This window comes from Labrus bergylta, chromosome 23 (genome assembly GCF_963930695.1).
Source record: "Labrus bergylta chromosome 23, fLabBer1.1, whole genome shotgun sequence".
Taxonomy (NCBI): domain Eukaryota; kingdom Metazoa; phylum Chordata; class Actinopteri; order Labriformes; family Labridae; genus Labrus; species Labrus bergylta.
Window position 1 is genome coordinate 14,638,698 of NC_089217.1, and position 27,503 is coordinate 14,666,200.

Below are 27,503 nucleotides of genomic sequence, written 5' to 3' on the forward strand. Positions count from 1 at the left end.
ATACAATATTTTACATTGGTGATTACTGCCTTGGCCAGTCGTCCTGACCCATGGTTGGTTTAATTTGTGAGATTTATCTTCTGCTTGGGATATGGTGGGCTGGCTGGCACAATAATATTGTTAGCAGTCAAACTTCATTTGTTGCAGTGCAACTACTGTTGCATGTGTATTTTTCACAGCAATCAAAATGTAAAAGAACCAAAAACAGGTGTTTTATATCATTATATGATGCTGTTCATCACTCAATTATAAAATTATGCCCATTTGATATAGCTACTCTGTCTACCTTAACCCACATTATTTCTATTTTAACCACAGAAATAATTGAGTATTATTTTTTTCTTTAGGAGAATAAGGCATTGGCTTTTATCACACATAAATAAAAGGCATTTGTTGCTCTTAAAGAGGCAATTATTTTTTTCTGTCACTTACCTATGGACACGTCACTTCTCACTTCTCACTTCTCAAGATCAACCTCCATTTTTAATCCACTGGTTTCTAGTGCTTGGACTACGTTACGTTGTCTGTTTCAGCTTGTTTCTCAGAAAAATGCTAAATCTGCCATTTCTTGTGTTTGTTTCTTTTGAAATAAGACATAAAACATAAGAAATAAGACACTTTATTGTCATTGTATGTGATACAACAAAATTTCATTGGTGACAAACAGACCAGCAGCAATGTATGAGATAAAAATAAGATAAAAAATAAGTAAAAAAATATATTCAAACAGCAGATTAGACAACATACAGCAGCACACAATATATACAAAATGTACAGGAATAATGTACAGCAATTTTTAGACATTGCATTTGTTTCAGGACTTCGCGTTTGAATGTGCAGCGTTATGCCTCATATTTTCCTAAATGTATGTTGTTTTATCCATTGCTGAACCTTTCCCCCCGTCGGCCACCATATGCATCGCTTACGGTGTGAACATTCAGTTCAAAAGCATTTCCATATCTCCAAAAGTAGACTAACTAGGCTACGTAGATTTAGCGCTGTAGAACCCAAAGCTAAATTAACTGCATTATACCTGGTTGAAAGTTGAAACCAAATCCAAAACAAAGAGTTAACTAAATCTACAACTTGAAAAGTTAGAGCTCTGCCTCTGTAGGATCTTCTTATTGTGTAGTCTTCAAATCACAGTGTAATCCTTTAATAAAGGATTTCTCCTTGAAACATTATTCACTTCACTAACTCAGATAGAAAAGCTGGAGTGGGCATGATCTAATCACATGTAAAGGTCCAATAAAATGAGATTGAGTGTAAGCCATAGCCTAAAAAGTCTACCTTCACACTTCAAATCAGTTCCTTATGACCCTTTCATTGACAGATGTTTACCAGCAGATGGCAGCAAATAGCTTAGGCTATAAGGCTACCAACCTATGTACTTTTGTTGTCAATTGTATTTATGATTCGTGCAGCTGTTCCTATAACCTAATGACAATATATTTCTGTAGGCAAGAGTCTCGTTTTGTTTAGTTTTTGGGCTGAAACATGATAACATTATTTCATAAACATTTTCACGTTTTAGTTTAAACAAAATAGAGCCTGTAACATATAACTCGTGGTTAGTAGTAGGCCATATTGCCACTTTATTGGACGTTTGATATTATTGGAAGTAAAAGGTATAGGCACGCGTGTATATTTCTGCTCCTTTATTTTTGTGTTCCGAGAAGTGGCTGCGCATGTTATGGACTTTATATTATTTGTATGAACCGAAACAATAACGCCTAATTTTTAATCACTCCTGTTGGTGATATTTGAAGTGCCAATCACTTTTTTTAGAATACTATGTCATTTGTGATGAAGATACTTTGGGAAAACAATTGTGATCCTTACTTAGCCTAAAAGTGAATTAAAATCAATTAAATTAGTAGCCTATTAGGCTATAATGAAAAAAATATTACAATTATTATTATTGTGTTAAAGGCGTTTGTCGAGCCCTTTCGGACACACATTGGCTACAGTAAACATTGTAATAGGCAGAGTGTATAATAAAACATAATATAATATAGGCCTAATATAATATTCAGAATATAATTTTAAAAAACCCTTCGACAATTGACCTGGTCGATCATGCTTTTTTTGTGATGTAGGCTAATGTAAGATGATCGTTTTCTGTTTAGGTTCTGTCTTCAATAATTAAAACAATTATTTGCTCTTTTTTTTTCTTCTTTAAAAAAAATAATAGGCCATTGTCCGATATTTCGATTATTGTGATAGAATGATGGTCTCTGAGAGAGAGAGAGAGAGAGAAAGAGAGAGAGAAAGAGAGAGAGAGAGAGAGAGAGAGAGAGAGACGCACACATACAGAGAGAGAGACAGAGCTGAGCTGCCACTATCCGCGTCGAGTGTGTAACAGCAATAGCGCACGCCGCCTCTGGTCCTCCCTTTATTCCCATTCATTTTCTATTTTTCTCGTTTGTTTCAATCCCCTTTTTTTGTAGCCGGCCCGGAGAAATGTCCGCCAGACCAGGATTTTACCGTCAAGAGCTGAACAAGACAGTGTGGGAGGTTCCAGAACGCTATCAGAACCTGACGCCGGTGGGCTCCGGAGCCTACGGCTCGGTATGGTGAGTGTTTGTGTTCGTTGTTGTGGAGGGGCGAGGCTGCACGGCCACAGCGTTTACCGTATTGGTCATGATGCATCAACATTGCGATGGGTTCATAGCGACTGTGTCAGGAGTCAGCCGCTTGTGGAAACTGATCTCTTTTGTTGGTATGATGAGCTTACCGGCGTTCTTATTTCATTGCAACACATTCTGCAGCTTCCAAATTAATTTTACATGAGGGGGAAAAAAAAGCCTATTTTTAAACATGAAGGTAATGTGAATATGTCGTCATGTGCATGGAGTCTACTGGTGTCAGCTGTATAGAAACAAGCAGCAAGACTGCCAGACTTGTTTTTATCCGTCAGTTCACTGTCTGCTATATGGAAGAGAACTACAGAATGAGACAGCATCAGCACAGGAATTTCCCAAGTAGCCCAATCCCCCACCCACCACACATTCATGCAACCTGACAGACACGCAAACACAGAAATATGATTTAGCCTACTCCTCTAAATTCCTCTAAATATGTGGAGCAACTCTGCAGAGGATAGTGTGGTGGGACACTTGAGATCCCTGCCACATCTGGTGAGGGAAAACATGGTCCCTGCTGTTCTCTCTATAGAGAACAGACTATGCATATCTAACATCCTTCAGCCCACAGTAGGTGAGGCATCATCATTTAGAATTGTCCACCTGGCATACACCTTGCATGCACATATCCTTTGTGTAGATACTTTTAAAATCCTGCAACATGCAGTTTCTTTCATTTTTGTACCAAACCATATAAGCTGGTGGGATCCCGTTGCCATGGCAATGTGTCCTTTTAGTGATAACCAGCTCCAGCAGTCAACATTAATTAAGCAGTAATAGCAGGATGCTTTTGTAAGGAAATGAAGATTGAACCTGAACATAGGATGAAGGCTTCTGCATTTTGGCAGCTTCATGATGGCAGTTAATATAGCCTAACACATAGTAAGGTCTACACCTTGTAAAGTGTCTTTCTAAAAGCATTATGGATTATGTTGTTAATTGGCACAATAAAAATTTATATTGATTTATTGATTAAGCCCAGGGTAGTCTGAAAATCTTCCACAGAGAAAACTGACAGATCCAGGTGATATTTCACTGAACTATTGAGAGACAACCCCACTCCCACTGTCTTAAAAAAAATATTTGTGCATGTAAAATCAAATCTCTTGCTGCCATTAAATCAGATTCCATTTGGCCCATTAGTAAAAACTGCTCAAAAGGTTTCACATCACCTACAAAGGAAATTCAGTCCTTGCCCCACTGGTGTACCCTCTGACTCAAGCATATGCCAGTGGAGCCTTCATAGACTAGACAGTAAAATCATTATCAGTGGGCCAGCTTTCCCAAATCCTGTAAGCCTAAGTTTGAGTACTGCGATACCTTGTACTAAAAGGATTAGAGAGGCAGAAGAGTTCATATATCCCACATTCTGCAGATGGAGCTTTCACTCTGTGCATGGACGTAGTCTGAAATTGCCTGCCTTTACTGCCTCTCTTTGCACTTTGTCGAGATGGTAGTGTACTGTGTCTTACCAGAAGCTAAAATCCCTAAAGAAAATTATAATCAATGATCAAGCATGTTCAGCCACACCCAGTATCCAAAGAAAGCAACTTCCATCCCAACAGCAGACTTCTTAATAAAGACACTTTCTGAAGTTGTGAGAGATTAGATGTTGCCCTCAGTTGGTGCTCCACTATATGATTTGGGCTCCCACAGGAGCATTTGTGCTCAAACACTTAGTCAATATCGCAGCTTTTAAAGCTGTGCTAAGAATAGCACAAGAGTAAAATTACAGTCTGATCATGCTTTCAGTTGTTTCAGTCTCTTCAGTAAGACTGCACATGATCATTCTTTGCAACATAAAAGTCCAAGGTTAAGGTCAGATTCTCATTTAGGACACTTGTGCTACAAACCCAGGTGACGCGTTGTCCAAGATTAAAAAAAACTTTGTGTATCACATAGTAACAGAAAATAGACTCACATAAAATCACTAAAAGTTCCGTAAATAAGTAAAAGCACAATTCCAAAGCGTGTGTTTATGTAGCCTTGTTTGAAGTGCATACTGCAGTTGGAATAAAACAGTTTTTGTACGTCTTGTTTTTAGCCAAGGGTACTCTGAGACAGCTGCCTGAAGGGAGCAGCTGGAACGAGTGGTGAAGGGGATATGAAGGGTCCTCAGTGATGCAGACTGCTTTCCTTTCTGCTGCATGGCTGTAAAGTTCTAACAGTTGGATTTAGGTGCTGCTGGCGATTTTATCTGTGTATCAAAATATCAACATCATCGTACATTCATTTTGTTTCTGTAGACAGTAAAAAAAATGTTCTAAGTAATGTGGTTTTCATTGTTGTACGCGTTATCGCAATCGGTCTGTTTCGGTAAACATAGAAACAGTGAAAATGTATTAACATATATCCCTCTGGTATGAGCTTTACATCACTCCCCGGTTCCTCTTTTTAACCTTTTAACTGCAACCATCAAAGAACATGCTTTGAACTGCATTTGGTTCCTCCTAAGAGAAATCAACCCAGAGGCGTTTTTAGTCAATTTTATTAAAGTTACATAGTTCTACTGTAGTCAAAGCTTTCTTTTTCAATTGTTAGTGGTCAGTTTGGGCTAGTAGGCTAACCTATGCACTTGCACAACTATCACTCTCTTCATTGGTAACATCTCTGCAAAAAGATTAACAGACTTACTTAGCATGCGAACTAACTGCTGATGCTAGTGGTGGCTAGCAGCTAATGCTAGCGGGGTTAACAACTGTAAGCGGCCATCCAATAAATCGTTCAGGCTCGACTTTTAGGTAATCTTTTCAACGGTTCATTAGCCTTACGCTTTTTATTGTTAAGCCATTTACTTGTAGCTTAGGTTAACAAGACATTTTCTGCTTAATATTTTAACTGTTAATAGCTTTAGCTTACAATTTCAACTCGGTTCATCTGTTTGTTTAAGCTATAAAAGCTTACACTTTTCCACAAAATATGTTAAGCTAATTAGTTGACAGCAAATTAAGCTTAGCACCTGTTTATCAATTTTTACATGCAATAGAAACTGTTAGTGAGTTCAAATTATTGGTGTACTCCCCTGTAGTCCCAGATACCCTCTGACATATAAAGCAATGGGTTGATTTTCATTGTGTTAACTCGTGTCTTCTATTCTCCTTTCACCCTAAAAAAAATAGTTTCCCCTCCCCCATGATGGAGGATCTTCCAACCCCTTAGATGTACCCCAAGGGTATCAAATAATAAGTGTGGGGGAGCTTAGAGCAAAGGAACTCAAGTGTATCAAATGCATTCTTCCTTTCTTTTTTTTTATCATAGGCGTTATGTATAAATATTTCACAATTTCTTTGTAAGATCGATGCTACTGAGCCAAGGATTTCTCATTTGTCACGTCTGGTTGTGTCTCTTTTTTCACATCTGTCTGGCACATTGCAGATGGGAGGAGCTAAGCGGCTAGGAAGAGACACAAGTGAGGGGAAGTAAGGGGGACTAGTTAGTAAAATGAAATGCTTCCAAGGTTAGGAATCACTGCTTTAAGCCCATTTTATCTGCAAGCATTTCCTGCCATAGATGTAGTAAAGTGTTTTATGTGTGATTGGTATGAAATTAGTTAATGATCTAGAAGTGGCCGACAAAGATTGAGGGATTAACGGATGTTTTGTCCGCCTTGTTTTTTTGTGTGCACGACATTTCTGAGCTGCTAATTTTCTAACACATCATATAAACAGGACATCAGGTTCAGGATGGCGCTGGTGAAGTTGCTAGACTTTACCATACATCTCTTAAATTCTACACACACAAAAGACATTCCTCTGAGCACCACCCCAGAATGTACTGCATTGTTGAAGTTGATCTCTAGCCATTGTCTGTGGCAAGTCCTGACCAACAACTTGCTGGGGAAGTGGGGGTAGAGTCCGATATATGAAGATGTGTGTGTCACAGTGGGGGGGGGGGGGTAGGACAAGTCTCAGAGTCTACCTCTTGAGATGCACAATAAAAAAAACTCTCATCATTTATCTCAAACAGCAGCTTGTTCTCACTGCTAAGCCGCTCGAGACTGATGGCCTTTGGGGTCAAGGATCCGAAAAAGATGTTAGAATCTGTTACAGGAAGAGCTAAAGAACTTATACCTCCATCACCCATGGGAGAGGGGCAACAGTAAGACACAGCAGAGTTAGGTGGGTGTAAGGCAGTGTATTAGCCAGTAAGAAATAGATTTTTTTTTTTATAGCTGCAAATCAGAGATACGAGTAAGTGAAGCATCATAAGCTGTTTAATAGTTAAACAAGCAGGGTTCTTCAATCTCGGTAAGTCATAAAATTTGGAGTTCTGAACTGAGCAACATCACTAGCGTCATCCAGTCTCAAAGTACTCTCAGCTTTGTGATCCTATAGTGAATATTCTCTTTTCTGATTCTCTTTCTGAACAGAAATAAAGAGAGAATGTGCGCTAAGCTTATCAAAGCATCTTTCATCATACATCGGCATATGTAACATCTGTTCAGTAAACCAGAAGTTGGCATGAAGCCCCTCATTTGGATATGTATGAATAAAACATGATTGCCTCATTTCACATGTCGAAACAGTTATGTTTTTACAACTGTCGGCTTGTAGATTAGACACACGATGAACCGAGCCGGAAACAATCTTTGGGTTCTGATTTGTAGCTGATCTTGTTTGGGTTAATGGTTATCCTGTGACTGCAGTGCAATTTAATAGACACAAATAAATGCAGGTTATAATCACATCGTATTGCCAGTGTGGGTATGAGTGTGTGTATTTGATGAAGAAGTGCCCAAAGACAGTCACACCTGTCAGGTCTGCCTGTTCAGTTTCAAATAACAACAAACATCTAGTTAGCATAACCCTTAGCCTCATGGCCTAGTAGTGGTTAGGTCATGTTGCATGAAGCTGTGGTCTTCCAGGCAGGTGGGGTCTTCCAGGCAGGTGGGGCTCCTTTACTGCATGCCATTCCCCCAAAAATAAATGTGAAAAAAAAAACTTAGCTTAACCTTGCCAAAGGAAGCAAGCGTTTAGCAAGACACGTGTCTGGCCTAAAAACTTCTGTTAATAAAAGAACTCTCCCCTGTATACATCTGACAGACCATGTTACCTTCTGACATTCTTGTTTACATTCTGTAAGCTAAACTAAGGCTGGAGCTTTATATTCAGGACATGCAGGTATAGAGGAACATCATTCCATCCCATCTTTCTCTTGGCAAGAAATCCAATAAGCAGGTTTCTCAAAATGCCAAATTGCTCCTTTTCTTGCATACATCTGATGCAGGGACGCAAGCGAGAAACTAACACTTCATCCGTGTCATAAATAATCAATTTTGTACTTGCGAGAGTCGACACCCTCCCCCCGCATGCAAATCACAAAAGGTTTCCATTTTGACTTAATCATAATGAATAACATTAACTGGTAGAGTCAGAAACTGTACATGAAAACAGTTTTCCTCTGAGGATAAACAGCTGACTTGAATAACTGTGCATCGGATATTAGCCACCTCTTCCACCTCTTCCTTTCTGAAAGCAGAGGTGCATTAGTGCTCATATACAAAAAAAAAAAACTACAGAGACAAAAGAAGATGAGAGAAATTGATACTGTAGATGGGCTGTGTGTGCGGACAGCAGTGCAGTCAGGCCCATGTATGGAGGATGGCAGGGAGGACGGTATGTGAGAGGCAGTGAGGCCTGGCTCATGTCAGAGACTGGGGAGACTGGCTGCTTTCTTGGCTGACGCTCGGCAGGGACATCAGGACTGGCAGCAGGTGATTACACGACAGAAAGCCATATGAATGCGCTCAGCCGGGCAGGAGTATAGTGTACTCAAGCATGTAAGCATTATAGATCACCATGAAATTATACTGTAAGATTTACAGAGATTTTAAAACTGGTGAGAAAAGGAATCATGCTTCAGTTAGTGTGCTCTACCTCTGTCTCAAGATGACCACATACTGTACATACCTGCTGTGAACCTGAGGGGGGGAATGAACATTACACATGGCCTCTCTATGAATAGCTTGGAAGCATTACAGAAAGTACAGATTGTCCATGTGAGATAAAGCTACAGTAGAAAAAAAGTCAGATCAGAGACTGTTTCTGCCAAATAGTAATTCAAAGGTTAAGTTTCCTGACCTGCCTGGGGCCTCTATATACAGTGTAAGGGCTTTTTTTTAATTGAACCAGGAGTTTTCCCATTTAGCTACACACTTCTGTTTTACAAGGAAGCCCTGACCAATACAGCAGCACGACAAGTTCCACATGAATAACAAAGAACAGACCATCACAGTCAATAGTCAGTCAATACATTAACATTAAGCAATATGTGCAAACATTGGTCGAAGGATCCTTGATTCTGGTGTTAAAATCTTTCAAGCTAATACAACGCTTAAGCTTAAGATGACTGCAGCTACTCTGTAGTAACTCTGTAAATAAACATTAAAAGAATAGTTTTACAATGTGGGGAATATGTATGATATGTATGTTTTTTTTTATCTTGTTGCAAGTTAAGTGAGAAGCTTGATTGTGTGATTAATATTAAGACAAAGCATTTAGAAATGGTTAGCTTAGGTTTAATTGGCCATTTTGTGCTGGACTGCTTTTTGGCATCGTCTCTTCTGCTTTGTGCCGGGGACTTAAGGGCATCACTGCACCAAAAAAATGAATAAATAAATAACTGATTTAAATATGAGGTTCAAAAGCCAGGCAGTTTTCTCTTGTTTTTGTGTGCTCGGCAAAACTAATCGTGTCCAAGGGGTAGTTTCATATTTGATAGATACATCTCAAAACATAATATTATCCTCCTCAGTAAGCCAGTAAATAAGCACATTCCCAAGGTGGATGATTGTGCTATTTCTTATTTTCAGAGGTTTATACTGTAGGTTTTTTTATGTCAAGATGTTTCTGCGCCAAGGTGATGTTTCATCAATAATGGAAGATAATTTATTCAAATAAGGCACTAACGTCCACTTGGACTAAAGGATGAATTGACAAAGATATGTTTATGTCCTGGGCGGCAGTGGCTCAGTGGGTGGAGTCAGTCATCTCTCAACCGGAAGGCTGGAGGTTCGGATCCCAATATCAACAAAAGAGCCAAGAACAACAAACAGAAAACGTTATGCAGCAGTTTGATTATGTGCACAGAGATCCCAGCAGTCACATGTATTCACTCTATGCACCGTGCAGCTGTCACAGGATATAAATGTCACTCCCCCTCCTATTGGCTGGAGGTGAATTCTCCTGATAATATCCTGCTGCGTTCTCACATCAGCTCACTCGGACTTGTTGCAGAAAAAATACTAGGGGTCTGTCAGGAGAAACTCAAGGTGAAGTCAGGTGAAAAATTCTCCTGTTTGCGTTTACACATACAGCTCCTTCTGCAAATATCAGGAGTTTTTCAGGACTTTTCTGCAAGTGTGAAAGCCATATGGACCTACATCAGGGAGGGAGATATACTGTATATTGCTGGAGTAAAATAAAGCGGATTGAGTCTTGTTCTGACAGATGGAAGATACTCTACTGTAACTACAGTATATTGCATTTCATATTACATACATTGTATCATAAACATATTCTCTCTAGCAGGTCAGATAAATCCTGCTGGAGCTATTTGACACATAATAAAAAGCATTGGGTGAATGCTCTTTTTTATATCCATTTTTTCCGGTGTTGTACTTCTTGCTCTTGCACACTGCTTGACAGCATTTCTCAATTCTGCTTCCTCTTTGTTCTGTTCTGTTCTCTGATGGTTTTATTATTACTACTATTATTACTGTGAGTGTGGAAAAGCTGGCAAGACTGAGGGGACATCACACGACAAAAGGTGGCAGAACAAGCAGCAGAAGGGCTCAGTGTTGGATATGTGGAATGACATTTACATTTCAAACGAGGCAGCTGAAAATCTGACTCTTTTTCGCAATGTCTGTCATCCTCACTTCTCTTGTTCCACCACATCCTCTTTCACCCTTTCCTCTCTCTGCAAGAGTCTCTGTCAGCTTGTTTATCTCTGTCTCAACCCTCTTATACACACACACACACACACACACACACACACACACACACACACACACACACTGTCTGTAACATCTGCTGATGTACATTTTGAAACTCCTTAGTTTACATGTTAATTCTTCTTTGTCCAGTTTCTTGTAAAAAATATTGAGTCAAAATTAGCAATGTGCACAATGTAAGCCATTTTTGCTACAGAGTACTAAGATATCACCTGATATGGTATTAGTAGGTGGGTTTTAAACCAAATGGCATGCATGCAATTGCTATAATTTTCATTTCATCTTACTCCTTTTCTTTAGATAGACTTTTTCGGTGACGATTGTGCACAGATTTTTGACTCATACCACTGTCCAGAGGTTTAGAGAGCAGATCAATGTCTGCTCAGCTATGGTGCTCTGATACATGTGCAGCAGCGAGTCAGACAATACTGAGCGAGTTGTTATTGTCTCTGACGTCTATTCTTCATCAGACCGAGCATTTTCTTCTGCAATTTATTTTCTGCAATTTATTGGGAAAACTTCCCAATATAACTGTAAAAGGCTGAAATCTGCAAATATAATATGTCAGTCAGCCTTCATTATTTTCCAAAGTACAGTATAAAATGTTTTTGGAATAATTTTGGTACTAGTCCTATATTATGTTTTACATCAGAATTATATTTATTCATGTAATGCTGATTCCTGATAATTTGGGTTTCTGGTCAACTTCTTAATGTCATTGGTTACATTAAATTAAAACATTGTAATTACGTTGAAATCGTACATATTTTAATACTAATTTCTCTCTTCTTTTTTCTCTCTCTCCAGTTCGGCATATGATGTTGTCTTAAGGCAGAAGGTCGCAGTAAAGAAACTGTCCAGGCCTTTTCAGTCTCTGATCCACAGCCGACGCTCGTACCGGGAACTGAGGCTGCTCAAGCACATGAAACATGAGAATGTTAGTGCTCCTCATAAAAATACCCAGAGACAGACAGACGCTCTTTTGCACGTTTCCATTCTGTTATTGATCAGCTCTGCTTCTTTCTGTCTCTGGTGCTGCAGGTAATAGGCCTCCTGGACGTCTTCACACCTGCTGCAAAATTAGAGGACTTCAATGAACTGTAAATATCTCAATCCTTTATGTTTGCTGCTAGCTTTATGCTATCCACATTTCATCAAAAATGCATTAGAGGGCAGGCTGGTGTTGATGGAGGTGACCCAACGGGATTATATGCTTGTAGGGATGTCTGGTAGTTGCCATGGCAGCATCACTATGTTCACCCCATTAAATTAATCTCTCCCCCCCAACCCTCCCCCATTCAGACTACTCGTATGTTCTTGTTTTTTGCAGCTACCTGGTGACTAACCTGATGGGCGCAGACCTCAATAACATTGTTAAGTTCCAGAGGCTGTCAGACGAGCACGTACAGTTCTTAATTTATCAGCTTCTACGTGGCCTCAAGGTAATTTAACTGATGTTTGCCGTACTGGATGCATGCACACACTGTGTTTTTTTCTCTGTGATGTGAACATTATGCAGTGGCTCTGCAGCATGGTACAAAAAAGAAAAAGCTAATTTAGAGTAATTTTAAACCGAATGATTTTCCTATTAGTGATTATATGAAAGAGATGATAAATGTTTTTATTACTTTTTTATGTTTTGGTGCTGTAGTCAAGGTTGGCTTCATATTACTTGCAATTGCGAAAATTGTCATTGAAACGTTTAGCCATTCACTTTATTGTGCATCATTATCTTTAAGCTAACTTGCTAATTTATGATGCATCCCTTAGAGATAACTGTTTCTATGTGTTTTCACTGCTTTACCCATTACTTTTAGCTGAGTATGTCAATATATAAACTACTGTTAGCTTCGCATTTAAAGCTCCCATGAGGAGTTTTTAAATGGTTATTAAACAGACTAAAAATAATAAAGATGCCTTTATTGTGCCACAAAGGCAACTAGACCATCAGCAACAAGATTGATCGTTTTAATATAATAAGTTTTAGTGCCTGGAGACTCTGCCGCTGGGTAGGTTGTCAGACGAAGCAGAAACAAAAAATCACAGAGTGATATAAGGGACTGGTAAACAACAGAAGGATGAGTTTATTTAATCATAAAACACTACTTACACATGAACAGGAGAAGATCAGCAAAGAGAAGAAATATTCCTTTTATCCACAGGGGGCGCCAAATTGACACAAACAAAAAGTTCCTCACAGGAGCTTTAAACAAATCCATTATTTTTAGCCTACGCTATCATTTATCAATTAATTTGAGCTCTTAGCTAAGTATGCAAACCTGAAATATGTTAAGCCTAGCTTTCTATTTAATATGTTTGTCCTTCACATTCACTTACATATTTTTTGTTTAACTTTTAGCAAACCTTCTGCTAGCTTACTAGTTGAGACTTTAGAGTTGGAAGTTGTAACCTTTGAGTATGTTTACCCGTTTGGCAACACTGTCGTTTGCTCAAAGTCAATGCAGCATGTCAACAATCGTTATGTCCAGATATAAAACCTTTTATTTATCTGCATGCAAATCCTTATTTTACCATTCTTTTTTTCTTTGTGGAGTCTGTCCAAAGCTAGCATGCTAAAAGTCCAGAGGAGGTTGGTGTCCATCCTCCCTGGTTACCATTAGACAGACAAAGGCAGTCTCCTTTTAGGCACTGGGGTAATATGTTGACCTGCACTGTTAACCCCTTCCCCCCCTTTATGTCCTCTCTTTCCTCTGCTCCCCCCCTCATCCTCCTGCCCCATACCCATTGGCTGCCCAACAGTACATCCATTCAGCGGGATTGATCCACAGAGTAAGTGCCTTGTCTCTACATCCAATTATTCTCACCATCGAGTCTAAGAAAACATTACTGCACTTGCTGGCTTTAAAATGGAAATAAATGTCTTCCAACCTCTTAAGATACTGCCTCGTATTTCCAATGAACTACTTGAAAGTTTAAGTGTCGCTGCAATTGCTTGTTCCAACTCCTCATTTGAAGTGTGTGATGTTAACACTAATGGAAATACTCAACCCCGGCACAGTAATGATAAAACCATACAAATGATTTTAATAAAAACATAGATTAAATACAGATTAATTCCATTTACATTAATACACACTTCAGCCTTACATTTTTGGGGAGATGTATTTTTAAGACACCCTGGTATCTCTGCAGATAAAGTTGTGTTAGTTAGAACTTTATTTGGCTCATATCATGCTTGATAAGTGGGTTAGACTTCTCATTCAAGTCTTTAAAAATTGATGTCCTAGCTGCAGCAAATCTTCAATATTTGGCCAAGTGATGAAAAGGAAATCATGAAGTTGACTTGTGTGCAGTGACATTGAAAAATACATGAATTGCTAATTTAAAACCACCAATCAAAAGCTGTGTTTTCATCAGTACAAAATTGATGAATAGGTTTTGTAGTGCAAAGCTAGGGAAAAGGGAGGACATGTATTACAAAGAGAAGATGAGTGATTTATGATGTTTCATTTTCCTATCAAACCCTCACTTTTTAGATATATATTTACTCTTATCATATTACTCATCTGTTTTCTTTACCTTTCTGCCTCTCCAAGGACCTCAAACCAAGTAATGTGGCAGTGAACGAGGACTGCGAGCTCAGGGTAAGACTGACTTTAACTTTGAATGTAGGAAACCTTGACCTACTGTTTGAACACCAGCAGTTAAAAGAACCTTCCTTTGCTGCAGATTCTTGACTTTGGATTGGCCAGACAGACAGACGACGAGATGACAGGGTATGTGGCGACTCGATGGTATCGGGCACCGGAGATCATGCTGAACTGGATGCACTACAATCAGAATGGTAAAAGTCATTGTTAATATCTTCATAGAAACAAATGAATCAAAAGCAAGTGTAATGATTTAACTCCTCATGTTTCTGTTCCAGTTGACATTTGGTCGGTGGGTTGCATTATGGGGGAGCTGCTGAAAGGGAAAGTCCTTTTTCCTGGCACTGACTGTATCCTTTATCAGCAAGGCAAGAGTCCACTTCAATTTGCAGCGTTTTCCCTCTCAGCATCAACCTTCCATTACCGCTATAAGTGCCCTGGATGAGACCACTTGTGGATTTGCATTACAATCCCGTGCCTTTCTGAAGGGGAGGTGCATGAAAAAAGGGAACCGAGGAATGAATAGGAGTGATCACAAAAGGCTGAATGATCTAGGCTGTTGTATACAATGTCTAAGAGCAGAGCTAAAGCTAATTTGATTTACTGATCTTTGTGTGTTCTGGGACTTGTTGGACAGAACGGTTGGCTACCAGCCGAGCTCAGCTAACTAAGTTAATTTAACATAAGACAAGTTAATATGAGAAGTGAAATACTGCATGTGTAATATCCTCATAGCACTTAACTCCTCTTGCACTAAGATATTGACCAATTGAAGAGAATCATGGAGATAGTTGGGACTCCGACACCTGACCTGTTGAAGAAGATCTGCTCTGAACATGTGAGAGAACTTACAAAATCCTGCTCGGCAAAGACTATAATGTTCTTCTCACAAATGCAGTCAACCTTTTCTAATTGGTTTGTCATTCCATTGACATATCCGTTGATTGAAAAGTCAATGTGGGAGTGTTTGGGATGATTGATCACTAACAAATAACTGACTTCATTTGATTGCTGGTATGTATTTGCAGGCACAGAAGTACATCCAGTCCCTTCCCTTTATGCCTCAGCAGGACCTGGAGAAGATCTTTAGAGGAGCAAATCCACTAGGTCAGTGATTATCATCTTCTTAAATTAAATATAAAGGCTCCGAGAAGCTGCTTGAGCTTAAATTGATCTCTCTTTGTTCCAAATTGTACAAAATTGTACAGGTTTGCCCCAAGGGTTCCCTTCTACTGTCATAGCCCTCTTTGTAACCTGTGTTTGTTTCTCTGTTAGCTGTGGATCTTCTGAAGCGGATGCTAGTTCTGGACTGCGATGGGAGGATTTCGGCAAGCGAGGCTCTGTCCCACCCATACTTCTCACAGTACCATGATCCAGACGATGAGCCAGAGGCCCCGCCTTATGACCAAACGCTGGAAAGTAAAGATAGAACTCTGGAAGAATGGAAAGGTGAAGCTAATGTTTAAATCATCTCCAAATAAAAATGAAAACAAAGCAAAATTAAGATATTGAGTCCTCTCCCTCACCTAGCGTTAACAGCGTTGTCCAGGACTCAGATTTGAGTCCAACTCCAAGTCCATTTTTAGGACTCTTGACTAGACTTGGATTTGAGCACTGATGACTCAGACTCGTACTCTACCTAATGCACTTACTGCTTTAGGTTTTGCAAATGGAGAGGAGGATTCAGATTTGTCCAAAACACACCAATGATGATTATTAGACTCAAAACATCCCCTTTGCACCTTGCATCTCATTTTGCAACAGGTTTATGCATGGTGAAACTAGCTAAGGAGGGTAAGGCCACACCCTTACACTGACTTGCACCATGCCCCTTAAACCATGTCAGATAAATAGTGGTCAATTTCAGTAAATAAAGATAAAGAAAAAAGACATAATTGCAGTTTATCCATGGCATTTTAAGATTTCAAGACTTCTCAATTGCCTTCAAATGACTGCTCTTACTTCGGTTTTTATACTTATTTAGAAGTAATAATTTGATTTTGAGAAGGAAGAAGTGGAATAAATTGATACTGAAGACTTAAAATAAGCTCCAAGAAGCAAACCTCTTAACATACTGGTGTGTAATATAACCAGTTTAATGCTGACAAGTCCATAAAAATTCCTTTTTTTTCTTTTTCCTTTTTTAAAAAATAAAATCAACTTTATGATTACATTTCATTTTAGCAGGGAGTTTTACGGTTTGTGAAATGCCTCAGAGCAGATGTGAGTCATAGTGTTTTTTTATGCATAGTTTGCAACCACTTTATTTCATCACTTCAGCAACTGAAATAGCAATGAATGACAGCTTGCACCAGGAGGACATGTTAGTGATATCTATCTGTCTTTCTTCCATTCTAAACTCAGTACTCATAATATTTTAATATTTTTCTTTTGTATCTGCATAGAATTGGTGTTTGAAGAGGTGAACAGCGTCAAAGCTTCTGGCGGCAAGACGGATAGCCTCCAGGCGGAGCAGTAAACCTCTCTCACTCTAGCTGAACCTTTTCCTAAAGAAGGACCATGTACTCAATAAGTGGGAGAAGGACCGTGGAAAGACAACTTAAGAAAACTCTGCACTGTGTTTGATCGCCTGCCATGAGTTCATTGGAGGAGCGGGGCAGGATGGTCTTCAAAAAAAAAAATCCAACGCACACATCACTATTACAGGGAGGTTGAAGTATCTGATAGAAGGCGCTTTCCAGTCCCCGACAGTTGCTTCCTCTTATGTTTCCGCACAAATGAGGAACTTTTCATCTTGGCTACGTCAGGGATCACAGATATGACGACTCATGCGAGGCAGCAACTTCTCAGAACGTAACTGTGTTTACAGACTGAAAGAAGGGTATCACATAAAGGGGAAAAAAAGGCACACTAGGATTTCCAAAGCAAGACAGACCGCTATCTGGTCCCTCATCATGACTAAGTCACTGCTTTCATATATGGAGTTAATGTCCTAAGGCTTGCAGCAATGCCACATCATATCCCAGAACACCTAAGCCTGCATAATACTGCATGATTTCTTTGCATTTAATCACGACATGATATTACAGATGCTGTATTATAACCATAAAGACTGCTTATTGTATCTGCCCCTCTGGTGTCAAACAAGCCTGTGTGACCAACTTTCAATCTATTTTATCTTTTACAATTTCCGCAGACTTAAAAAATAATGACACACGAGCAAACAGAAACTATTGTTCTCCCTGCTATAAAAGTCATCCTCTCCTTCTCACAGAACAGGAAACACCAACTGTGCTGTTAATTAGCAAAGTAATGAATATTATGCCAAAGCTGGAACAGAGTGGCTTGTGCTGCAGGTCTGTGTTTACAGAGTGACCACGCTCATAATTTTTCACTGATGGCTGATTTCTGATCACCTGTCTTGTTTGCAGAGCTGTATCTGGTTTCCATTACTCTCTGAGACGCGTTTTGCAGGCCCTGTTATTGTTTACAATAAGTAAGATTACAGGCATTTTGTAATTTGATAGATACAGTTCTCAGCATGTGTGTACATTGCTGGATAATCGTTTATTTCCCAACTGTTATGTAAGCAATGACTGGTTGAACACATTCCAGGCTGTTGAGTACCATAGCAGCCAGGTCACTCCCTGGTTGCGACAATTACTCTACAGCTTCTTTTTAGTTTGGATTTTTTTTTTTTAATGATCCTTGCGCATACCCATAAGCATAGGAGATATTCTGGACTTGGCCTTGACTGTGGATTTTTCTGTAATAGTCCAATTTAATAGCCAAATGCAACATTATAATACCCATTATCAAATTAAGGAATGTCGTCACAGGTGTCATTGTAGAAGTAGCACAAGACCAACGCCTACGCATATCATTGCGACAAACGGTTAACTTCCTCACCGACATTTTGTCGTTCGTTTTACTGCAGGGTGAAGTTTTAGTTCTGCAAACGTTTTGCTGAGGCAGAAATAATTCGCTTGTTTTTTAACTGCAGTGTGCAAAGTCAAATAACCACTAGATGTCACGCTTAAAATACTGAAGGTCATTGAAAATGTCAAGAGATAAAAGAGGATCAAGCTGTGTTTTGTGAAGTAACTAAAATACTCTGCTACTTAATGGAAAATGTGTCTAGCATTAAAGGTCACATATTATACTCCTTTTCAACAAGTTTTAAATAAGTCTCAGAGCTCTCCAAAACATGTCTGGGAAGTTGTTTTCCAAAAATCCACTCTGACCCTGTATATTAGCATGTCTATAAACCCCTCTATTTCAGCCCTGCTCAGAACAGGCTGTTTCAGTGTCTGTACCTTTAAATGTAAATGAGCTGTGTCTGACCACGCCCCTCTCTGGAAAGCCTTGGGTGGCTCAGGCTTTCTCGCTCCATTTCCTATCGTTTACAATGAGAAGGCAGACTCAGAGGGCAGAACAAACACCTAGCTGTGGGAGTGTCCCCCACCTGGGGAGGGGTTACTGCGCTTTGTGATGTCATAAAGGGAAAATCTCCAAACGGCCTGTTTGAGCACACATTTTCTGAAAAGTGGAGCAAGTAAAAGACGGAGAGGATGGACTTTTCTCATAACTGGGGGGTTTGTAGACAGACTAGGGACACATATTAGTGTTCAAAAAACATGGTAAAGTGTATTATGCATAATATGTGACCTTTAATTAATGCATCTTTGGTATTAGGATAATGCCGTCAAAATTTTACCAAATGAATGTGAAAAGAAACCATCAAACTAAATATTGTATATCTCTCTTAATTCGGTACAAAATACTAGCAACATCAGAATGAGGGATATAGTAAATAGCGGACTTTTTGTTAAGCTTAAGAGTTCAAAAGTAGTGGCAGTGATTGGTTCATGACATAAACATGTAAAAGTGTGGTGGCTTTCTTCTCCTCATGTTTACTAATGGTTGTCAAACCAGCTTAGTCCACCAAATGGACTTGGGTTGAACAAAGAGAGTCCGTTTAGAGCTGTCTGTTGTACAGGTTGGGCTTGACTTTCTTGTTACAAAGAGCAGTTGAAAATAATCAGGTTAATCAGGTTAAACACTTATAATACTAAACTGCGTTATAGAGTATGGATGGTTGATACTCAAGCTAATGTGAAGGGTGATGCTGATATGCGATCTCGAAACAAAGGGGGTAATTAAGGGAAATTAGAAGACACTAGACTGTGCTCTGGGAGAAACCAAACTTGTGAATCGCTTTTTTTGTACTTTCTTACTTATAAACATAATTTATATACTTCAAGATACAATAATGGCAGGTGTACAGTGGTTAGCTTACCAGACTTAATGCTAAGTAGCACTAAGTTTTGTTAGCTTAAAATCTACAGGCAAGTGCTGTTGTGAGCCTAGCTTGCTAACTTGCAAGTAAAATTGGTCTATTGCATCACCACCTCACTTTAAATTCAACCAATGAGATTATTTTTGCCTCAAGTAAACATTAGTGATACTAAAAAATCAAAAACACCAGAAAGGAAACTTACTTGAGCTATTTTTCCCCCTCAAATGGTTAACACTGGTGTTCTTCATGTAGCCTATAGTACAAGTCGTCCATTAACACAGAATGCAAAATGTTCAAACTACAATTCAAATGGATCCAAGCTGTCTGTCTAGTCAATGGGTGTTCAAGCTCTGAATGTTAGTGTAATATGCTTATGTGGATGTTGTATATGTGGTTGACTTGAATAGCAAACTGCAAATCGAATGTATATGTTTACTGTATGTATGTTACAAGTAAGAAGTGTCTTTCGACTACCTGGTGGCATGTGATTCATCAGTAGCCATGAGTTTCAAATCACTAAAGTGAATGTCAGCTCTTAGTTTTCAAAGGATCATGATGATTTTCTCATTCAACATTAACGGGTGACATGACTTAGCAAGTCTTGGCTTCAACTGAATAAAAAACATAATTTCTGTTTGTCATTTTGGCTCTTGTATTATTATCCCTACAAAATTAGTACATTTTAGCCTCCTTGCTCTGATTATTTGACATCGTTTTTTACATTTTCCACAGCTGCTGTTCCCAGGGGTGTGTCAAGACTTTTTTTTCCACAGGGCTGGTCCAACTGGGGCAATGACCTATGCAGGGGAAGCATGAAGTTTGAACGAATAGCCTATTTATTCACTCTGTCTGTCTCATCATATCTACTTCAACTACTACAGTTTAAATATCTAAATGATGTTAAGTTACTGTGTATATATTTGTTTATGTCAGAAAGTAACCAAACATAGTGGCACCATATACACATCTTCTTGATTAAATTCTTTGGGCACCCAAAAAGAAGATGGGTTTCCAAAGTCACAATTTAAAGTATTAACAAAAGAAAATGTGCCACATTGAAATGCTAAGAAAGCTACAAACAGCCTACAGTTGAAAGACAGCCCTAATAGTTGATTTTAATATAAGTCTGAAAAAGCAAAGAGTTAATCATAGTTTTGGATTTTGGGGTACTGCAGAGCTTTCAGATTTCGAGGCTGGACCATGTCAACCCGTCTGGACAAGCCCCTTCCTGATCTGTCTTTATAAATCATACAAACTATAAGATTGTACGGAAGCCCTAAGCAGACACACGCCCATATATTTTATTCTACTTCCTTTTAATTTGATAACGAGTACAGTTTTGGTTGTTTTCTCTAGATTTCTACCTTTTTTTAATCTTGTGTTATGGATATCAATAGCCCTTTTCAGACTGCTTTTTTTGTGTGCAAAAGTTGCGTCTTAATCTCAGCCTTCATCACGTCTTTCCACATTTACTCCACTAAGGCGTTGCAGAAGCACGGCAAAGCAGGAGCTCTACATAAACGCACAGTCAGACATGCACACACACACATCGCTGCGCTGCCCCACTGGCTCTGCTGACACCGTCTCGCCTCTGGTACTTCCTCTGATGACGGTACAGAGAGGGGATCACTTCATCTCCTCCATTACGCCTCTGCAACATTCAGATTGAAGGTGAAACGTCACAGGGGAAAACATATCCCGTCTTGAACCAGCAGTCTGATAACAGGTTAGATTTCTAGATCTTGTGAAAACCATTGAAATGAACTTATCACAGGAAAATGGAGTAAAATCAAATGTATGGATGTACATGTCCTCATGGGACTTCCGTAGGATTATATGGAAAATAACTTAATATACAGCAAGCCTATAGAAGAGTAGCCCAATGTAAACTAGTAGTTTTGAAAATCTGAAACATACATTTATTGAAGCAACATGAAATCCCACCAGAAATACAAGAACTAATGTTTAGTCTACATACTGAAAAATTATCAGATAAATAATTATTACAAAAGTCATTCATTAGTTTGAAAAAAATCTTAAATATAAAGTGAAGTGTTTTTTGTTGTTGTTTTTTTTGTTACTAATTTCTAGTGGTCATCAATGTTTAGTTAACTTGATATAGGCAAACACCTTTCAGGTACATTTTAAAATGAATAATGTTATAGGGGTACAAGCGCAGGGTGTTGGCAGATGTTTTGTGGCCTTTTCTCCAACATTGTAGACACACCCATAGACTGCCCTGGGCGACCAGAAGGCATGACTAACAATGTGTGTGTTTGTGTGTGTGTGTTGGGGGTGTAACTGGCGACCCTGCAGAGTAGGCTACTCGAGACGTCCGCTGGTCCCAGAGGAGGAATTTGAGTTTCACCAAACTTTTCACTGCGGGAGAAACTAAAGCGACTCTGCAGAAGAAGAAAAAACTCACTTTGTCACATGAAAGGACGAGGAGAGGACCTAACCCGAGTATCGAGCGGACCCCAACATCCTGACCTCAGACTTGTGTAGTCGGTGGGTATGGCTGTGCGGTCAAGGACGGGTTACTACCGTCAGGAGGTAAACAGAACCGCGTGGGAGGTTCCGGAGAGGTACCGGGAGCTGAAACAGGTCGGGACAGGAGCCTATGGGACTGTGTGGTAAGTCAAGAGGAAAGAATCCGCCACAGCTCTAGGAGGAGGTTATTGATCTCATTTTGAAATCAGCTGATTGGGTGGCAGGATTTTTTTATTTTTTTGCTGCGCTATCTTTCACAACCACCACTTCCTGCATGTTAGAGAAAGATTAAACCACACATCACTTGTTTCGCTCTCTCTGCTGCAAACTTCAATGGTAAACAAACAGACAACCTGCGTTTCAATTTGCTCCCATTAAAGGCGCAATGCAAAAGTTGCTCTGTTAAGTGGTTCTTAGAAAGTGACTAAACAAAAAGGGGAGATGTCTTGACAGTAATGAAGCAGTCATAGTTTGTTTTACTCATGTGCATTTTACTGTCATTTCTACTTTCATTTTCCTGCTCTAGCAGCCCTGCCTGTGTGGGATATTGTGGTCCCCAGTGTCCCCACAGCTGGCTCTGCAGGGCCACTTTTTGCATTGTGTTGTTTGGATGAGAGTCAACAAAGAGAACCTCCCCCCCCCCCAATCGCATTGTTCGGAGAAGTCAAAGACCCTGATTTAAGTCCATAGAAAGTGCCACCGCTTTGTCTTTTATCCCAAATAGACCTTCTCTCACTGCAGACATTGTAATGGGCCATAGCAAGTGTAATTAATATCATTAATGAGACACTGTATCATGACAGATGGTGTTATTACACCTGAGGATTTCCTTGTAGACGTGTCATGATAATTGTCCAGCGTACTGGTTTAGTTTGGGATCCAACTAGTTTGTTAAAAAAGTCAACTTCAGCATTTATTTTTTTAAAGATTTTAATTTTGGGGTTTTTGTGCCTTTAATGGAGAGATAGGACAGTGGATAGAGTCGCAGATCAGAGAGAGAGAGAGTGGGGAACGACATGCGGGAAAGGAGCCACAGGTGGGACCTAAAACCGGGCCGCCCGCCTGGAGGACCACAGCCTCCGCACATGGGGCGCCCGCACCAACCACTGCGCCCACCAGCGCCCCCAGCATTTTTAGAAGAATCTATTTCATTATGTTAACACGGTATGTCTTTCTGTTTGTTTCAGTTCAGCATGGGACCGCAGATCAGGCACACAAGTGGCCATCAAGAAACTTCACCGGCCGTTCCAGTCCAAACTTTTTGCCAAAAGGGCTTACAGAGAGCTGCGACTCCTCAAACACATGAAGCATGAAAATGTAAAAAAAAATATATATATATTTATTTAAAAATGTTTAAAATGCATCTTCAGTCTCTTAATGAAAAACATGAATGAAACAAATCCTAAAGAGAAACATTTCACTGTCATGTGGTTTTAATTCTGATGTTCTTTTTCCTTTTTTTCCTCGACCAGGTAATTGGGCTGCTAGATGTTTTCACAGCCGAAATCTCATTAGACCGCTTACGTGATTTGTAAGTTCCCGTCCCTTTCCCGCAGTGTTGATGAGAAACTCAGTCCTCGTTCTTTTTCGAGTGATCTGACTCCTCTTCTCTTGCCCATAGTTACCTGGTGATGCCATTCATGGGCACTGACCTCGGCAAGCTGATGAAGCTGGAGAGACTGACAGAAGACAGAGTACAGTTCCTCGTGTACCAGATGCTCAGAGGACTCAAGGTACACACCACAACCAACGCACGGGGAAAAATTTACAATACATCACAAAGAAAGACTTGTGGTCCATTAGAAAGAAAACGTTCAATACGTTATAGTTAGCTTCCAGTGATTTGTTTCCTGCTCTGAACGGGCTCTGGGTACAACCAGAAAACGCAAATCAGCCATTCCAAGATAGCGCCTAGGCTCATAGGGGATTTAAATTTCAACGATATACCTAGGTCTGGTCAAGTAGGGCTTTAAAATATGTAATGCAATTTTAAAAACAATACGGCAATAGACAGGAAGCCAATGCACGGAGGCCAGGATCTGGGTTCTGTGGTTGTGTTCTCTTCAACCAGTAATAACTCTAAGGATTATGGACCCATTGGAGGCTTTGTATGGAGGGAAGCCTGAGAAATACCCGACAGAGAGCAGTATAAGAATGTAAATGGGATTAATGAATGCAACAACCCTGTGTAGGTCAGTAAAAAAAACAAAGGGATTGTATTTGTAATCTTGTAAATAGCATCAAGAAAGAGTGACATAACATGCTTGTCTCTGTGAGTTGAAGTTGCTGATTCTGTCTGTATCTCCTCTCTCCCCAGTACATCCACTCCGCCGGGATCATCCACAGGGTGCGTGACCTCTGACCTTTCTGACTATGAGCTGTGGGGGCTGGGCACTTGCTCTTTTTTTCACACTAGAGCCCATTCATCCGGATTCCCACACAGGGAGCTTTCTCAATTTCTAGACGGACTGATACGCTGTCGACTAGATTAGAAATGTCCCACACGTCTCTACGTCTTTCTTGGACCTTTAATACCCAGTATTTGATGGAGAGCTGTTGCTGCCAGCAGAGAGAAGATACATGCATGAGTCATGGTCGTACTAAATGACTGGATTCATTTCCTTATTTCAAGCCCTGAAGGAGCAGCAGGGGGGCGTGTCCACACTTTGTAGACTGTGGTGGCCCAACTGGGGCACTAGCTTATGCAAGTTTCTTGTTTTTTTTACTGGCTAATTGAAAATTTCAGGCGACCCCATGTTGGGTAGGAACCCACGTTGGGGTCACCTGAACATATTGCATGCAAGGAGTAACAGGGGCGTTAGTATCTCGCCTTGAAGTGGCCATCTGCTCGCACCAATTGTTCTTAAAATTGAGATTTTATTATGTTAATCCCAAAATCTTAATTTGCTTCCTCATGTCTAGTAGCCATATACCGATATCTGCTTCTTTCTTCATAAGATAAAGAATCACAAACATATTTCCTCTTAGATATCCAATCTCTAACTGTTCTCTTGGTCCCGTTTGCTTTTCATCTCTCACAGGACCTTAAACCAGGAAATTTAGCCATTAACCCCGACTGTGAGCTAAAGGTAACCCATCTTCAAATTAGTCGTTTTTTTATCTGAATCAATCAAACATCTACACCTGCTCTCATCACGCTTCTGTCTTGTGTTTTCTTTTCTCGTTCAGATTCTCGACTTTGGCCTGGCGAGGCAGGCTGACGCAGAGATGACCGGCTATGTTGTGACACGCTGGTACAGAGCGCCCGAGGTTATTCTCAACTGGATGCATTATACACAAACAGGTAAAGTCTCATTCTTCACATCATGTGTGACAAGGAGTTCACAAATAAAACACAAGATGAGACTTGTTACATAAACCCAGATTCATTGAGACAGCTGATGTTTGCCAATCTGTTGCAGTGGATATCTGGTCGGCTGGTTGTATCATGGCGGAGATGCTTCTTGGAAAGCCGCTGTTTAAAGGAAATGATCGTATCCTTTACAACCATTAAGATGTAACTGTCTTATTATGTTTCAGCATCAAGTGCAATGAGTTTACTTTTATTTTGACCCTGTTGTGCATTGCTTAAAATGTAAAATCCTACTGTACCTCTGAAAGGACAAATCGTCTGTAAACGATGCTCATTCTAGCATCAAGCTTACTTTTGAATGATAAAATTTTAGACATGATACTTGACCAACGCTTCTCCAAGACCTCGACCAGCTCAGAGAAATCATGAAGATCACAGGAACCCCAACCCCTGACTTTGTTGTCAAGCTACAGAGTCAAGATGTGAGTTGTACATTTTGACTGTCAAATTCAATGCGAGCATGCTGGAAAGGGAGCAGAGAAGAGAGGAGAAGTGTCTGCAGTGTATATTTATTCTTCCTCTGTTGATGTGTTTGATTGTTGATGTATTTTGGGTTGAATAACATCTTTAGGTGACTCACTCTGCTGTGCTATGCATCATTACAGAAAAAGCCTAAAAACAGCCAACATGTTTTGTTTCTCACCAACAATTTTTCTTTTTTTTTTCTTTTTCATCTCTTGAAAAAAAGTTTGGAAAGGTTTTTCCGGTCAGTTATTTTGCCCCTTTTAAGATACTAATTGGTGTTGTGTTATATATCGTTGGAAAGCCTGATTAGTCACCATTACAACGAGGGCGCTACCCACATGTTTAGCTGTGTTGCTCATTGCACAAATGCATGATCCTTGCAAGTTATACCTCGTTGTAAAGGTGTATAATACAACACCAATTAGTATTATTAAAGGGGCAAAAATAATCGACCGAAATAACGTTTCCAAACTTGAGGAGTTTAGTTACTTACTTTAGTTTGTTTTGTATTCTACATTTTATGAGGAATTAACCTCGAAAGAATTTCATGATTTGTGTGTTAGCAGCCTTTTTAGAGTCTTGTGATGGTTGAAAAGAAAACATCATACCGGACTTGACTTTGACTTTGACTTGAATGAAAATCTCTAGGTATGAACACCCCTCTCTTCCCCTCCTCTCTCGACAGGCCAAAAATTACATCAGAGGTCTTGCAAAAGTTCCAAAAAAAGACTTGCACTCGATGTTCTCCAAAGCTAGCCCAAAGGGTACGTAAAGATGTTCAAATTCACCCCCATGTGACGGTTTGCTAAATGCTCTCCTGCTGACGTCGACTCTTGCATGTGCCACACAGCTGTGTGTGTCTTGGAGAAGATGCTGCTTCTGGACCCTGTGCAGAGGGTGAGCGCCTCAGAGGCACTCGAGCTGCCTTTCTTCAGTGAGTTCAGAGACGCTGAGGAGGAGACTGAGGCGCTGCCGTATGATCAGACCATGGACAACACAGACCTCCCGCTGGACCAGTGGAAACGTAGGCGACACTTTTCTAAGATGTTTACCGTATCAGCTCGACATGGCAAAAATATATTGTTTTCAGCTTCCAGCACTTGTTGCTAAAAAAAAAAAAATCCATAAATAAGACATCTGGTAAGATAATTTAAAGGCCAGACACATTCTGAGGGACAAGTTAAGCAAAACATGTATTCCTTCTGTAACAGTATTTACTATTTGCTGGAGGATATCACTAAAGACCTGGGATCTTTTTTGAGTATTTAATCTGTTAAAAGGCCATTTACAGTAAATCCTACAGGGAGAGGAATCAGAGTAAAACATATTTTGTAAGAGAAAGATAATAGTGTTGAACTGTGATCTAGATGTAGGACAGAGACATGATTTAGAGTGACATACTGAAGTTATATGATTCTCTTTTCTTGTGTGTCTGCAGGTCACACTTTCACAGAGATACTGACCTTCAGGCCCCCCAGGGACTCCAGAGAGACGTCACTTTAACCACTACACACTCACTCACACATACACACCAGAGCCAAAAACATATCCTCTGTTATTAACTATTCTCGTTTTGTATATGTTTAGAAATAATAGAAATTGTTAGTTTGTTTAAGTTTTTGTTTTCAATAAATGTGATTTTCTCAAATAAGAGCATATGTTGTTATTGTAGTTTGATAGAGTGACACGTTCTAGTCTATAATCC

General features: G+C 39.7%; 2 protein-coding genes across 4 annotated transcripts; both read left to right on the plus strand.

Moving 5' to 3' along the window:
* Positions 1–2,310: 2,310 nt before the first annotated feature.
* mapk11 (mitogen-activated protein kinase 11) lies at positions 2,311–20,111 on the plus strand. Of its 2 annotated transcripts, none has more exons than XM_020634768.3 (12): positions 2,311–2,576; positions 11,407–11,536; positions 11,641–11,699; positions 11,930–12,041; positions 13,360–13,389; positions 14,157–14,204; positions 14,290–14,404; positions 14,489–14,560; positions 14,969–15,048; positions 15,239–15,317; positions 15,486–15,659; positions 16,616–20,111. In XM_020634768.3, exons 1-12 carry the CDS (start codon positions 2,464–2,466, stop codon positions 16,687–16,689), a joined length of 1,086 nt encoding a protein of 361 aa, XP_020490424.1. In that variant the 5' UTR covers positions 2,311–2,463; the 3' UTR covers positions 16,690–20,111. The 2 variants fall into 2 exon arrangements, with proteins under 2 accessions (XP_020490424.1, XP_020490425.1); XM_020634769.3 differs by having other exon boundaries at positions 2,322–2,571.
* A 907-nt stretch (positions 20,112–21,018) lies between these two features.
* On the plus strand, positions 21,019–27,454 carry mapk12b (mitogen-activated protein kinase 12b). Of its 2 annotated transcripts, XM_065951395.1 has the most exons (13): positions 21,019–21,196; positions 21,787–22,103; positions 23,148–23,277; positions 23,433–23,491; positions 23,582–23,693; positions 24,278–24,307; positions 25,002–25,049; positions 25,150–25,264; positions 25,383–25,454; positions 25,676–25,755; positions 26,484–26,562; positions 26,649–26,822; positions 27,237–27,454. In XM_065951395.1, exons 2-13 carry the CDS (start codon positions 21,985–21,987, stop codon positions 27,299–27,301), a joined length of 1,083 nt encoding a protein of 360 aa, XP_065807467.1. In that variant the 5' UTR covers positions 21,019–21,196; positions 21,787–21,984; the 3' UTR covers positions 27,302–27,454. The 2 variants fall into 2 exon arrangements, with proteins under 2 accessions (XP_065807467.1, XP_020490470.2); XM_020634814.3 differs by having other exon boundaries at positions 21,019–22,103.
* The last annotated feature ends 49 nt before the right edge of the window (positions 27,455–27,503 follow it).

Excerpts from the sequence above, each read along its gene's own strand:
- mapk11 (XM_020634768.3), top strand. The coding sequence starts at position 2,464 with ATGTCCGCCAGACCAGGATTTTACCGTCAAGAGCTGAACAAGACAGTG. Across the intron at positions 11,537-11,640 it reads AGCACATGAAACATGAGAAT|GTAATAGGCCTCCTGGACGT; the intron begins GTTAGTGCTCCT and ends CTGGTGCTGCAG. Across the intron at positions 12,042-13,359 it reads AGCTTCTACGTGGCCTCAAG|TACATCCATTCAGCGGGATT; the intron begins GTAATTTAACTG and ends GCTGCCCAACAG.
- mapk12b (XM_020634814.3), top strand. The coding sequence starts at position 21,985 with ATGGCTGTGCGGTCAAGGACGGGTTACTACCGTCAGGAGGTAAACAGA. Across the intron at positions 22,104-23,147 it reads GGAGCCTATGGGACTGTGTG|TTCAGCATGGGACCGCAGAT; the intron begins GTAAGTCAAGAG and ends TGTTTGTTTCAG. Across the intron at positions 26,823-27,236 it reads CCCGCTGGACCAGTGGAAAC|GTCACACTTTCACAGAGATA; the intron begins GTAGGCGACACT and ends GTGTGTCTGCAG.